Raw genomic sequence first — 16,844 nt, forward strand, 5'->3', positions numbered from 1 at the left:
GTTTACGCGGTTTCTACAAGTTTGAGGCTCAAATCTCAGCTATTTACACGATGTATGAACCTCAATGTCCTCACTTATTTCTAGGTATCAATAATAAATAAGTGTTGCGAGAGGTTAATTGCAACCTGTCAGCTGGACTCGCTCTCGTCCCAGCTCGTGCTCAGTCGAGCTCACCCGATCCTAGCTCTTTTTTTAGCGCTCAACTAATCACAGCTCGTCTTCTTTAACCTAGCCAATGATAGGTGTCCTATTATTGTGCTAGGTCTATCGACGCCGGCTACAACGTGTTTGCAGCTATTAACGCTCACGCGACGCTCAAGTACACGTGTCCTGTTACCGCTCTTACTATTTTCGCATAGAATAATTGTTAAGCTTTAACATTGTTAGTAAGCTATTGTTATCGTGAAAAATGATCTATTTTGATAATAAAATAATCATAAAGCTCAAGAAAAGTGTCTTTTGTGTGTGTGCACCTCTCCTGACCACATCCTACGGCGTAGCTCATCTGCTATCATTATTCGTAGCTCAAAAAACATCAACTAAAAACTGAAATCATCTTAGGCAATTTATTTGCATTAATATCATTGAGTATATTAAGGTTTAAAATTAGTGTTAACGATACGGATGGAAATTATTCTTAACAATAATTATATCTTATAGGTTTTAAATAATTTAAATAATAGTATTAATAATTTAATAATTGAAATTATTTCATGATTATTATCACCTTTCGGTTCGTTAAAGGTGTCTGGCCAGGGATCCCAGGGCCCCGACTCACAAGCGGTCCCTCATCTCTCATCGCTAATCACTAGGACTATCACGTGCGCTGTGTATTCGTAATAGACATTTCTCATGACCTCCATGAGCTCTCTGTTGCCTTCCTGTTTACTCTCTTCTTCCGAGCGTATATTTGTTTCAGCTGAGGCTGAGAACTCAATGTAATATACGTGCTTGGTGGTATGGTTGAAGAGAGTAATATCTGGCTTATTGTGTTCCACGCGTTGAGGCGTAGAAAGCGGGTAATTCCAAAGAATTTTTTGCTTTCCCGTTCCGATGAGAGTGTCGAAGGTGGTAATACAACACTCTTAGGGCGTCGTAATGCCGGTGAATGTGGACAAGCCGATAGCACATAAAATAGCGTCTCATCTACATCACCGTCGCAAACTCGGCACCTTGTGTCGAGGATGGAAAATATACTATCTTGGCAGGCTATAATGAATCCTTCGGTCTCAAAGAACAAGCCGGCTCACTCAAGATATTGAAAAGTCAGCTGGTGTGACAAGTCCTGTGTTTCGAGATGACGATAAAACACACCATCTAAAGACTTCGCCACATGTTCGTCGCGCGGTTTTAACTGCTCGGTTGTTTTTATATCGACCTTTCGCTGCCCTCTGGTCAATTGCAAAAGCCTTAGACTGTCCGGGCTGCTAAGGTCGAAAATTCAGCCGAGGTTCTGCGCTGCCTGATATGCTCCTCTATATAAGAACGCATCGGTGACACTAAAAGTGCACTTATATGGACTCGAGAATTCTCATCATTAAATAATTAGATAAAAGTATTTTAAAACAGCAAAAAAATTTGAAATCAAATGAAATACTATGTCATCTATAAAATTGAGTGATTTTTTTTTATTTTTATAGATACTGTAAGAAAATACTTTTTGAATCATTTTTAAATAATTTAGAAAGTTATTTTGTTGATAAAAATTTACCAAAAATTTTTTTTGCAATCTATTTTCACTCAATTTTCGTGATGTACTCTCTTAATAGATAATTTCTGCAAAAATTTTTAGACAATTGGGCGAAGTCTTGTGAATTTTTTTAAACTAACTCCTTTTTAAATTGAATATCGAACACTAACGTAGACAAAGTTATAAATAAAACCTAATAATGAATAAAATTACAAAAAAAATTGAAATCCGACCAAAACTGCGATTTTCGGATGTCAGTAAAATTCCGCGCCATGTACACGTCCTAGAATCTTTTGCAGAGATTATCTATTAAGAGAGAACATAACAAAAATTTTTGCAGAGTCAATTAGGACGTGTATATAGCAAAACTTCCAATAGGATTTGATATTATTCAATAGGACTATTGTTGTCTCAGAATTTCCGATAGAATAATGCAGAATCCTATTAGATTCTTCCATAGGATTTTAGTGAATTTAATGGGATTTGTGAGATTTTAATTTCCTCCTTGAAAAGAGGCAATTCCTTTTTAATGCATTAATAGGATTTGATATGATTTAATGGGAATATCGATGTCTTAGAATTTCCTATAAAATTAAGTGTGAACCTATTGAACGTTTTAATAGGATCTACCCTTAACTACAAAGAAAAAATCTTTTAAACGAAAGGAAACATTAATTCGCTGTGGAGGTTTTTTGTTTATACGAATTTGTTTATTAAATATACATTTGGAATGAAATTTATAAGAAACTTTGTCCAAAAAAATCCTGATTATGGTGACATTCGATCCTGGCATTCTCGGGTCCACAGTCCAGTACGCTGCCAACTGCGCTATTCTGAAACATGGAAACATGACTTTCGCCTAATCTATTTGGGTTAAAAATTTAAATTAATTTGAACGTTAATAAAGTTTGCATTTTAGCAAATATTTTAAAGCAGAAAAAGAATAATTGTCATTTGTGAAGACATGACAGGTAGAATGCAATTCAGAAATGACATATTTATCGCAATGTCCCATGACAGGATGTTACAATATTTAAAAGGAGAATATTAAAACAATTTCTTTAGCCAATTAATAGATTCAAAAGAGTAGATATACCAGGAGTGTTCACCCGCCCGATAAAACAGATCGGGGTTTGTGTCTGTGCTAAGTTTTTTCCTGTCCCTGCTACATTACCGATTGCTAACTGTTCTGTTTTACTGACAGAGCACCTGTAAACTGGCGGTCGGTATTCTCTACGGATCAAGTTACTGGCGGTCGGTAATTGTATGATTTTTTGTAGATTGTTTCGATTTTCGTAGTTCTCTACCGACTGAGAGCGCAGACAATTTGCCGCCATCTTTGATACTACACAATTAAATGATGCTATTTCTCTAAGTCATTATGTGACAGTATAACATCACAAACTGGTTTTTTAGTACTGCGCATCATTAATGAGATATTGCGTCTTACTTAATTAGACTGCGTAGTTTGAACAATGCATGTTTAGACTTGCAATTGATGTTCAGACTTGTGTCAACATTCATTATTTCAAGTTCTGACTTGCTATAATTTCATCAGCATGCTGACATTTAATACATGCAGGTTTTATCATGTTTGGACACGTATAAAAAAAATTTTGCATCATTACTTTTTGCGTATCAAATATGAGATTAGAGTGGGGAATTTGGATATATAAATCAGCATCCAAATTTTTTTTTTCATCTATCAAAAAATTTCTGTGAAAAAGTGCTTAACAACTACGTGAAGAAGAAACAGATGAAAAAGCAGGTCTTAAGTGGAGTTTATCAAGGAGAGACAATTCAAAGTGTTCTACAATTGTACGTTTCATAATAAAAACTTTTAATGCTTAATAATAAAATGATGAATAAATTTTTGAAAATCATTTTCTTATTTCAGGAATTATTTTAAAACTGGATTTATCTCACGTGAACCGATCTGCTATTTTTGAAGATTTCATACCTGCTATTAAAATAAACGAACTCGCTCTTGATACAGTCTATAAAGTTGATCAATTGAAACGGGTAAAAACAAAAAAGTATGGATATGCTGTTCTTGCAGTATTGGAGAAAAATGAGGGAGATGCAGTCCAGAATGTTCACGTTTTTTTACCATCACGTATAAGCAAACTGTTTAAAAAAGACAATCATGCCGATCATTCGAATGAATTAGCTACAAAGTGTCAGCTATTTTTGAAATATTTCGAAGGCTAATATAAGAAATTCGAATTTTCTACAGTTGATAATTTAACATTATTCAATAAATGTATAAAAAATAATTTCAATAAATAATGTAAAATCATATTTTTCAGCATTTGATAAATTGATTTTTCCTGTACTGCGTAATTTCCTAGCGTGTTTAATCTCATTCGCGCATGTGTGGAAAATTAACGCGTAATTTCCTGACATCACAAACGTGTTTAATCTCGTTCGCGCATGTGTAGATAGTTAACGCGGAGTTCCTTGACGTCACAAACATGCTTAATCTCGTTGCACATGTGTAACAACTATTGCAATGTAATTTTAGACTAAGAGTAGGAGTAAGATTATATAAATCTAAGCCCCGGAAATGATTTTTATTAGTCAAAAATGTTACAGATGAAGTTTATGTGTAAAGTTATTATTCGAATTGAGAAGTGAAAAGTTTCAATAGCAAGTGAGTGCATTTTTTATCGTGAAAAAGTTTTTACTAATATTTTTTGATTTTTTAATGTTTATTTCAAATTTTAGATGATTTAACTATCAATCAATTACCCTAAAAGTAAAAGTTTGTGTGTGACAATTTGAAAATGTGTTTGAACGGACTTAGCAGAAACGAATTAACAATAAAAAAATTTTATATCGTAAATAATTCATGGCTTATAAAGTTACGAACATACGGAGTCATAGCAGCAGTGAAAGATGCTATTGACGATACAGCAGAGAGTTTTAATGTGTTTTTACCATCAACTATGACGTAGATATTTCAAAAGAATGATTATAGATTATACTTGATTGGTTTGGCAATCAACAAGGGACTTTTTTTTAAATATTATGGTGGTCCAATTTTATGAAAAAACTACAATTTTTATTTGATATATATCCATGTCCATGTCGATGCACAGTATCACTTTAGAAAAATATTTATTTTCATCATAAATTCTTTTTTATATTTATCTAATTCCTTAAACTTGAAGTATATTTTATAGTAAAAGAAAAAGAAAAACTTATTTAAAAACACTTGTAATTGTAATTTGTAATTCATCACCATGTTTCATAAATAAATAAAGAAGCACATGAACTATAATATTGAATTTATTATTCAATTTTTGGCAAAATGTTCATAAATAATATTAAAAAATTTATAATTCTTAGATCTCTTTACATGTATATGAAAAAATAATTTTAAAAACTATTAAAACACATTTTTCGCACTTAAAACTACTATGTCAAATATATATTATAATATAAAAAATGTGTATAAAATAAAGGAAACAAAAAACACTTCATCTTGAATCTATTTACATATATACAGTTAAAGATAAAATTAAAAAACTATTTCAATGGTGTTCAGGCGATAATTGTTGTCGTCGGATTATCATTTGTTGGAGTTGTCTATATTCTTCAATCTCTTGTCTATTTTCTTCTATTACATCGATGATGTTGTTTACATGCCATTGGAGATTCTGTTAATCCTGCTCTATTTGATGCATCTGTGGTTGATGATGAAGTTGCTGTTGTTCAAATTCATGTATTCGTTGGCTATCGAACTGTAGTTGATTCAATTGTTGCTGGATATTCTCCAGCAACAATTGAGAAGGAGATGGTGGTGGTGGTGGCAATAGTTGTGGTGATGGTAGTAGTGATGCAAGTAATTCATCATCATCAATAACAACTACAGGGAGCTGCTCTGGCAGAACCCCCAACATTAGGTATGGAAATCTCTTGTTTAAGAGATAGTAGATGTAGATAATGAATGTCGTTAATAATCATCATAACTAATCATACTCAGTTACTCAATTGTTAATATTAAAAAACTCTCGAAATATAGAAAACAAAAATAACAACATAAATAATTCGATTTACATGATAACATCCAGACATATCGTGTCAGACGCCGTAATTACCGGCTATACATAGCAGAATTCTTTTGAGAGTTTTTTTGAAGCGGTCGCTCAATTTTACCCACTTCAGCTTAATGATTTATTACATATAAAATAAATGTGTATCAAAATAAATTTTTTTGTTGTTTTTTTTCAAATTTATTTTCCATTTTTTACAAGTCCATAAGGTGCTACTAACTCGAATATTATCGTTCAAAACTCCTGATTGATATTAACAATTTGTTGTGCCCTCATACACAGTTTGGGGCATGCTACTAACTCCAATATTATCCTACAAAACTCCTGGCAGACAAACTATGTTTTTTTATGCTTTCCGCGCCCAACATATATGCATATAATTGTTCAGCACAACGAGCTGCACCACATATTTGAAGGTCAAGGTCATTGGGTCGGTGAAGGTTAAACTAAATAATTTCCAAATATTAGTCTCTACGAGTCTCTGATAGTCTCTTAGCGTTTCTCGCAGTCTCTCGACATCCTTATATTTAATTTTTCGTCTCATATAATCTCTTATAAAGATACTCTCGTCTCCCAGCTTGAGAGATTCCATTGTTACTGAGTATTTTTAGTCTCTCATAGAAAGACAGTCGATCTGGGACAAAAAGATTGGAGCTTGGAAATATTTGTTTCCATACTATTATCTCTTATAGAGAGACGAACAGTCTTCCAATAAAAGACCGGAATTTAGAAAAATATTTTTCATATTACTATCCAAGACAGAGTAGCAAATATCCTGTTATTGCCATATTGAAATCATATTATCTTTATCAATTTCTTTAAATATTTGTTTTTTTTATTTAATTGCCAATAATATATACTTACGTTCTTCCATGTTGTTACTCTATAAATGCAACAACTACATTTTAACTTCCCAGTGGGAAGTTATAGTAATGGGTTCGATTTTGCGAATTTTGACATATCTCCACGTTTTAAGGTCCCCAGAGTCGAATACGATCGTTTTCCAGTGGACGTCTGTGGGTGTGTATGTACGTTTATTCGTGTGTACGTAAATGCGTATGTACATATGCACGTATGTGCGTTCGGAATTATTTTTCACCTCGATTATCTCGAGAACGAAAAATGATATCGACGTGGAACCAACTGCATTCGACACGTAATTGCGCAACTTAGAACTGATTCGGTTTTCAACAAAATCGGCCCAGCCATTTTATTTCAGAACCAAAAAACTAGCAAAAATGGAAAATGACCTGAATTTCTCAATTCATAAATTATACCATTTTTTAGACAAAATTTCGAAATCTTTTAAAAAATATGAATATTAAATGATTAGAATACTTGTATAAAAATATGATGACAATATTTTTATAAAACAAAATCAGCAATGAAAGTATTTTAAACTCGTGTCAGGATTGAGAAAACAGCATTAAAGATGCTATAATAGTCTATAATAATTGTCAATAACATGGAATTGTGTCCATAACAATTGAACATTGTTACTAACAAGTGATTATTGATCATAGTAATATTTAAATAATAAGTTTTAAATTGTTATAAACAATAAAAATAGGGACCCTTATATATATATGAGTACTTTTAACGCATAATTTTTTCTTTTACCAAAAAAATATTACCAACCGTAGCAGATAAATGGAAACATACTTTTTTCGTGTATAACAATGAAATTTTTTGAAAATAATGAAAAAAAGGATCTATGAGGTATATTCGAATTCTTCTAACGCACAATTCTTTCTATTATTGAAATGAAGTAACTAAGCATATCAAATGAATAAAAACACATTCATTTCGTTTATAACAATTCTATTCGTTATAAAGAATGGAAACGGGTTCTTTTCGACTTGTTTTTTCATTTTTTCCACTGGGAAGTTGGTCGTGTGGACCTTTCGGGTCGCACCTAGACCACTGCAGAGCACTGATATTTATATTTTTTTATGAGAAAAAAAGCATGCTGTTTACATTATAATAGATATCAATTCGGTAATGATTATTTTTATTCTACTTTAATCAAATTTACAGGCTCTATTAAATATTTAACATCATTTGAAATCATATTAATATGGATACAGACAGAAATAAGATCGTTTACATCAATAGCTAACATTCTTTGGGTATCGTAGCATTCATACAAATATGTGAAATTGATATCAGTCATATGTTGAAATGATGAATTCATATCGCAAACATTTAAAATGGCATAACATCTTAAATTACAATTATTCATACAAATTTTGGATCTACACTCACAATTTAATATTCTTACAAAACAATAAATTTTTTCATAACAAGTTGCTCTGTTGTAATAAAACTTCACATATCTAGAATCAGTTTTTGTTGATTGACAATGTAACTCAGATGTATATAAAAATCCATTTTTGATTAATCTTAAAAATATTTTCAGCTCAGTATAAATTATGTTTTGTTCTCGCATCAGAGTAATCACTTCTGGAAACAAATGTATTTCTTTAAAAACACCGACTATATATATTTTTTCAACAATTTGATCCAGTCTATACTTAGCTCTTTTGGTACTCAGATATTCACAAAAATCATATATAGGTGTATTTGGAGTAAGTATTTTATTTTTTAAATTAGGGAGATTCATGAAAAGTGCAGTTCCTGAACAAATTGTAACTCAGCGAACCTTGTACCAGTCACTAATGTTCTTAATTCGCCGTTTGCATTCTCATAAGAAAAGCAAGAACTTGTCCACAAAAGTCCAAAATCTCGTACGGTCTCGGGTAAATGTAACAAATTGTGAATATTAGCAGTCATGTGTCGAGCGCGGTATAGATCTGCGAAACGTGCTGAAAATTCTGAGAACAAATTCTCTGCCTCATCAACTTGTTCGCCAGAAATACTTTTCTGATTCAAAAAATAAATTCCGTGAACTAATAATTTGTAATGGTCAAATGCACTTCATCCATTATTGAATATAAGATTGGTAGAGAATAGTAAAACAACCATGTTTTTAATTCAGAAGTTTAAGTCTTCATGAAATATTCATTAACACTCCAAAATAATTTCATCAATTAAAAAACGTTTTTTCATCATGCCCCGATCGAAAAGAAAAGTTCTGTTCCGTTTTCAGGTAGCAAAGTGATGTATTTTTTCCCGCATAGAAAGATAAATAATCGTCTGTGTTATTATTGCAACCTACAAATGGAGACAGAATTTTTATATTTTTAATAAATAAAATTTTTCAAGAGTATAACTGAGTTCCAATTTGCCATGATTTCGTTAAAATACTAAGGCCTATTTCGAACTAGTGGTACTTGGCATATAAGGTTCCAAGATTATGAGTAATTTACAAAATAGTTTCTTAATATATTAAAAAAGTAATTGTGTTATATCAAAGTAGAATTAACATTGTTCTGCTAAATCTATATACAAGATCTACACTTTTCTTTCTTTCTTCCTCTTTTTTATTGAAACTTTTTGGAAGAGAATGAGAGGGCCTCTGTAGGATAGGGGCCTTTGTTTAAAATACTTAAAGGCCGGTCCGTTTAGCCTTGTGAAGGATTAATATTTGGTCTCTTCGGAGACGTGTTCTCTTTTTTTTTGTATGAAAAGTGTCTAAGAACGGGGAATTTCCAATTATAAAATCTTCACTAGTATCGGTGCGTTCCTATTTCCCCCATCTGTACTGCAATTGTGCAATGTTGAATTCAGTTTGAATCTTCGAGTAAAACGTATCGACAGTGAGTGCTAAGAAATTTGTTTTGATCTTTTGGAAAACGAAAGATACTTCTGTTGTTTCTGTGGATGAAATTTGTGTTTTAAGTGGAAATTCCCTGCCAGAAGTAGGTGATACTGCAAAAGTGCGTTGGGCAAAAAAATTTATTCTACTTCATTATTTATATTTACTAGTACAAATATTTATTTAATCGTGGTTGTCTTTATTAATAAACTAAAAATGAAACAGTTGATTGGAAAAAATGAATATGTATGACAGCAAAATTTCTTTTGTATTTAAAAATGATTTTCTTTTCTAGTTTCGAAAGAGTATTTGGAAAAATTGAAAGTGTCGACAGACGGTAAAATTTTACATGCGCCACCAGTTTCAGCAGAGGAAAAGACAGAAAATAAGCCTTCAGATAATAAAAGCCGCGAAAAGCGCCGATTAATGGTGGAAAATCATTACAATAATAAATTGGCAAATGAAATACAAGTCAAGAGCAGTAGTGAAAACAACAAACAAGATCGTATCGAAACGTCTAATTTTGAAACAAACAGCAAATTTTACTGTGAAAACTATAGCTTATTTCCTGAAAGTATGTCAACACTTCATTCATATATTCATTTTTTAAAAAATGTATTATAGATAGTTATCCCATTTTTTTTGTTGTAGTAACTGCAGAAATGATTTTTTTTTTTTTTGAGAAAATGCTCAATTTCCTCAAGAGAAAGTATGAGCATAGTACATCATCAGCAAAGTTGAAAGCAAGCGAGGTAAATGGAAAAATGAAGGTGTCATCATCTAATCTTTCATCATGGAGAATTTACAACGCTGGAAAGGTCAGTAAACTCATCTTTTTGGAAGAATAGAAAAATATAATCTTCGTAATTCATATGGAATTTGTTATTTAATACCGCTTTAATTTGGCATTTTATTTCTAGGTTAAACTTGCAAAAGGGTTAGGAGTTTGGATCCCTCAACCAGATTTAGAATTTATCACAGAAGTGACAAAAAATGATGCAAATGAGATGATTCGGAAGCTATTAAAATATTTCATCGGAAAGGAAACGCTTTTAAAATCATGTGCAGTAGGAAATAGAGATCAGTTGCGAGCTGGTATTGAACCCCAAATCAAAAATGCTATCAAAGGTTTATACAAAAAATTAAATAGATTCTAAGTTATAGATAATGTGTACAATGTAGGACAAAAAAAATGTTGATTGTATTTATTTTCAGAATACGTAGAAAAGAAGACCAAAAATAAAATGAAATCTGCAGCATATTACCGAGTCATCAATTTAATGTGTTCATCATTGGGCAGAAAATATGGAGTGAAGAAAGAACATCAAACCAATAAACATTCAGGAGATGATGTAAAAGTGAATAATCGTGATAAAAAAATCATCGATGATACAATTGCAAAAGAAGCCGGAACGGAAAATGGTAATCATTACGAAAAATAATCATCCGAGGAATCAGAAAAAAGAATAGAAGAAGATATTCATACCGAAAAAAAAGCATAAAAAAAGGAAAAACATCGAGCTAATGAAAATTCCAAACATCATCCAAAAGTAGATAATTGTGATGAAGAGAAAAACAGTAAAAAAAAAAATTGTTACAATCGTCGGATGACAAAATTACGAAACGATGAGTCAAGTACCGAGTTACACAGTGAATCAGATGATCATCATGAAAGTGTTTTACTCCACTATGATTGCACTGTGAAAAACAATAACAGACTTGATTGGTCCTTACCTACTTGAACTTCGCAAAAACAAGAGCCACCATTTTCTCAATTATTTTTTCCACATAACCACATACCTTAGCTACATCATCAGTTTTCAAATCCTCATCTTATGCAATCGAACAGTTATCCAATGCATTTGTATGACCCACAGAATTATCATAGTTGTCTAAGTAATTATAAAAATAATGATTATTTGAATGTAAACAACGCTGGTTATGTTAGTAGTAACATAACAAATGATACTTACTATTATAATGTTGATAATAATACTAATAATGATTTTAACTATCGTGATAATTACAATTTAACAAATTTATAAAACATCATTCTCCATTAATAAATGTTATAATATTTTGTAAAATTTCTTTATAAACGCAAAAAATATATCCGCATCATGAATATTGATTTTTTTTATATCAACAAATTGATCTCTTTTAAACACTTACTGACAATATAATTTTAAAAACTAGTTTTTCGTAAAAAGATTGAAAATCTCTCATAGAGAGACTAAAAATCTTTTATAGAGAGATCGAAAGCCTCCGGTAGAGAAATAGAATGTCACTCAGAACCACAAACAATCCAAATTGGCAACAACTCTTTATCCGAAAACCAGATATGTAATCCATTATCAAAATCTTAAGCAGTATTTAGAGTTAGGTTCAATATGTACAAAAATCCATAGAGTATTAGAATTCAAACAGTCTCAATGGCTCAAACCGTATATAGATAAAAATACAGAATGTCGTAAAAATGCAAGAAATGATTTTTAAAAAATTTTTGATAAACTTATAAATAACGTCGTATTTGGTAAGACTATAGAAAACGTAAGAAAGTGCAAAGATGTCGAACTAATCACTAAATGGAATGGCTGATGTAGTGCTGGAGCTCTTATTCCAAAACCGGATTTCCATAGAGTTACGATTTTTGATGAAGACATGGCTATAATAGAGATGAGACGACTTGAAGTTAATTTTAATAAGCCAATTTACATAGGCTTTACAATTTTAGATCTATCGAAACTATTCCTATATGATTTTCATTATAATTGTGTTAAAAAAAATTTTTCAAATGATGCGTCCAAACTTCTGTGTACCGACACGGAGAGTCTTATATATCATTTCACAGTACCTGGTGTTTATGAAATCATCAAACATGATATTCGCAAATTCGACATATCCGACTATCCACCTAACAACATCTATGGAATCCCTTTAATCAATAAAAGTCATCGGTCTTATGAAAGACGAGAACAATAGAGAAATCATGACAGAATTTGTTGGGCTTCACGCCAAGCTATATTTGTTTAAACTTTTAGATAATGAGACAGAAGAAGAAGAAGAAGGAGATAAGAAAGAGATAAAAAAGGCTAAAGGAATCAAAAATTCAACATTGCGAACCATCACGTTTGATGATTTCAAACGATGTTCAAATGATCATGCTGATATCGTTAAAAAGCAGTACTTAATAAAAAGTGTAAAACATAATGTCCAAACTATTGTACAACAAAAATTAGCCTTAAGCTGGGATGACGATAAACGTCAATTGATCGATAATTCAACAGATACTCTCCCCTTGGGGTAAAAAAATAGAAAAAAAACAATTTATTTATCAATTTTTCATTAATAAATGTTAAAACAATTTTGTACTTCTATAAAATAAATTTTTTTTTATAAATTATGTTATAATTCTTCATTTTTTCCGTATTATTTTTGTATTAGCATTCGATTATTTTTTTTATCAAGACGTTCAATTAATTTTTTTCCTTCATCAATTTGTTGTCGTTCTTTGTTAGATAATGGTGTCCATTCGACATTCGTAGCTTCATCATCTGTATAGCATGGCAATTTTTTAGCATCAAAGTACATTTTCTTTGCCATTTGTTCCACATATTCGAATTCTTCAGCCATTGTTTTCATCTTACGTTGAGCCATTATAAATCTGATTCATTAATCTAACTATTCTGTTCCTTGCCAAATCCGAACCACTTTACATAAACTTGATTGCCGCGTTTTTGTAGTATTTTTTCCACCAAATATACATCAGGATATTGGACTCGAGTTAATTCTTCCTTGTAAAATCCACCTTCTGTCGATTGATTTTGATAATCCGTTAATTGATGTATCACAGGGCGGATATACTCTACTTTGCTTACAGTAAAGATGGGAGTATAACCTTTCTCAAAAATGTGCTTATATTTACTTATGCGAACTTTATCACCAACTTACTGGTACGAAATTACAAGAGAGACTGGCACGTGGAGATCCTGGTATCAATCCATTAGATGCGGCTTGTAAAGAGCACGATATTGCGTACTCGAAAAATCGAGGAAACGTAAAAGCAAGAAACGCTGCTGATGGAGTGCTTGTTGAAAAAGCTTGGCGAAGAGTTTTTTGCTCAAGACGCAAATTCCGGTGAAAGTGCTGCTGCATTAGTAGTTCCAAATAGTGTGATAATTAAATCGAAATTCGGAATGGGCTTGAAGATAAAATTGGGAAAAAAGAAAAAAGTTGGAAAAGGTCGGAAGAAAAAATTGGATGAAGCAAAACGTTATTGGGTAGAGGTCTACGCTGAAAACGAAGATATGGTTTATACTTGAAACCGGCAAAAAAACGCATAGAGCTACCACATCGAGCATTGAGTAACATCGATATTTTAAAATATGCAAAAATCATGAAAATTCCATATTTTCGTGGGGTTTTTATGAGAAATGATTTATCGAAATCGAAACCCAGGAAAAATGAATCAGCTATAATTAATCTTGATGATAAAGATGGATCTAGAGCTCACTGGGTGGCATATGAAAAACGAGAAAATAAAATCTTGTACTTTCACAGTTTTGGCAATTTAAAACCACCGCCAAAACTTGAAAAATATTTTGATGTTGGTAGCATACTTTACAATCATACAAAGCATCCAGATTATTCAACGACAAATTGTGGACATTTATGTTTGGAATTTCTTTAAGAAAAAGCATGAAAGAATAGTGAAATAATAAAAATACTCCAGTAATGGACAATTCATTCACAATAACATTGTCTGGACAGTCCTCCATATTGGAGGCTTATTATTTCCCATAGATTGAATTAACAAAGTCCAAAAATTATGTATTGGGACTTGTTAAATTATCAACATTCAATTCTATCCCAACTTTTGACCAAGGAGATAATAAATTTTATTATACAATAAATAATAATGAGAAAATTATTGAAATACTAACGGGGAGCTACGAAATTGAAGACATTGGAAATTATTTGTAGAAAGCTGATCCTAAATTATCAATTACTATTAAGCCAAACAGCAATGAGTTACACAGTAAAATTTTTGGTGAAAACGCACTCATAAATTTTGAACCCGACGATTCGAATGGTCGTTTGTTGGGGTTTAGTTCACGATTTGTTTCTCCAAAGTCAAATCAGACATCTAATTCTCCGATGTCCATCTTAAAAATAAATGCACTGAAAATCGAGTGTAACATTACAACAGGAGCCTACATGAATAATAGACTAGTGCATACAATTCATGAATTCTTTCCCTCAGTTCTTCCAGGATATAAAATCATTTAAGTGCCATCCAACGTCATCTATCTGCCAATCGCCGTGCAAGCAATACATCACATACAATTAAAAATTGTTGATCAAGACGAAGAATCAGTCAGTTTTCGAGAAGAAACAATAATAATACGATTACATGTAAAATCTGTAAAATAATGGGAATTATTTATAAGCCAATCATTGGAAGGAGCTATAATACTGAGTTACCATGTCAGAATATCGTCAGTCAAAAGCTTAAGCCTGAAACTACGCAAACAAATCAAGTGAAAGTGTGCTGTTTTGCATGTCTACTACCATGGTTGCGGAAGAAGAAATCTTAGCTATCAATAGAGGCGTAATATTTGATGAGTCCATTTCACATTATGAAGTGCACGCTCATCAGCCATATGCTTCTGCAACATTCAACAACAATGACGAAATACGCATCTCAGTCCAATATTAAGATTTGTGTTTACTTCCGAGTAAAAGTTCTCTACATATAACTGGGAAATTTTCCAAGCTCAATGGCCAGGCCGTCGCAGATACATCAAGACTCGGAAACATAGCTATATGCTGCTTATTCGGAGAAATTCGATACGAACTCAATGGCATTGAAATTGATCGCAACAAAAATGTCGGCCTCACAAGTCTCATAAAAGGCAACTTATCTTTCCATCCTGGACAGAAAAATTACTTCTATAATGCCGGCTGGTTAGATGATGGATAACAATTATATAACAATGAGGGAAATTTTGACATTTTTATTCCATTGAAGATGTTATTGGGATTTGCTGAAGATTATCAGTGGATTTTTGTCAATGCAAAACATGAATTAGTATTGACACGTGCAAATACGGATCTAAATGCCATTATACAAGCGCCAGCTGATACAAATGTAAAAATTGCCCTTATAAAAATTGAATGGATAATTCCTTCCATCACGGTCTCAGATATGAAAGAAGTAAATCTATTGAATTACATTGCAAAAGATCCGGTAATAACACTGAGTTTTAGATCTTGGGAATTGTATGAATATCCATTCCTTCTAAGAACAATGAAACATGTGTGGGTTGTAAAGACATCAACACAACTCAAAAAACGTAGATATGTAATACTTGCATTCCAAACTGCACGTAAAAATGATGCTACAAAAGATACAAGTAAATTTGTTCACTGCAATTTGAGAGATGTTAAATTGTTTCTCAATTCACAGTCATACCCATACGGCAACATAAATCTCGACATAACTCACAATCAGTATGCACTGTTATACGACATGTATAAAGATTTTCAAGTATCATACTATGGCAAAGAAGCTAAGCCATTACTCTCAAAGAAGCAATTTTTGGATACATCACTTTTAATAGTAATTGATTGCTCGGAGCAAAACGGATCTTTCAAATCTGGACCTGTTGATGTTCGACTAGAATTTAAATCAACAAAACAATTTCTTGCTAATACATCAGCTTATTGTCTAATTATTCATGATCGTATCATAGAATATAAGTCATTAAGTGGACAAGTACGGAAATTGATGTAATGAAGACCATTCAGAGCTGCCCGACCTTGAGGAGGAGCTGCTTGAGAAAGTGATTTATATTAAATAACTTAATCCCAGATTAATCAATGTAATTAAAAAGAAATAAATGTTTTTACATGAAAATTTTATTAAATTTTTTTGACACCTTACACAATTTTTCTTATGAAGGAATGAATTTCTTACAACATGATCTGACAATGATGTATAATGTTCTTAACATCGTAAATAATTGATGAATCTTTGATCTTGTAGTTGTGTTAGTAATTTCGACTAAATTCCGCGAATTTTAGAATTTGCAAATTATAATATGGAATTATCGTCGAAATGGGAAATGTCACTTGGTGACATTTTCCTCAAACTCTGCAGTTAATAAAACAGCTGTAATGATTTTTTTCCTGATGGATTCCAATGACACTTGAACCCCTCTTTCATGTGCCGTACATTTTTATGTGTACATCCGAATTTTTTTGTTTTCATTCATTATTTTCCAGATAATTTATGTATCGCATTTTAGCTACATCAATAATAAGTATATTGACAAAATTTCTTAACCACTCTACCTTTTCGGCCCCTAACACATAA

General features: G+C 31.8%; 1 protein-coding gene across 1 annotated transcript; it reads left to right on the forward strand.

Moving 5' to 3' along the window:
- The first annotated feature begins 15,497 nt into the window (after positions 1-15,497).
- On the forward strand, positions 15,498-16,262 carry LOC118065684 (uncharacterized). The gene has a single exon (XM_035081120.1). It carries the CDS (start codon positions 15,498-15,500, stop codon positions 16,260-16,262), a length of 765 nt encoding a protein of 254 aa, XP_034937011.1.
- The last annotated feature ends 582 nt before the right edge of the window (positions 16,263-16,844 follow it).

Source organism: Chelonus insularis, unplaced genomic scaffold, assembly GCF_013357705.1.
Source record: "Chelonus insularis isolate UGA/USDA-ARS -01 unplaced genomic scaffold, ASM1335770v1 contig_320_pilon, whole genome shotgun sequence".
Classification (NCBI taxonomy): Eukaryota; Metazoa; Arthropoda; class Insecta; order Hymenoptera; family Braconidae; genus Chelonus; species Chelonus insularis.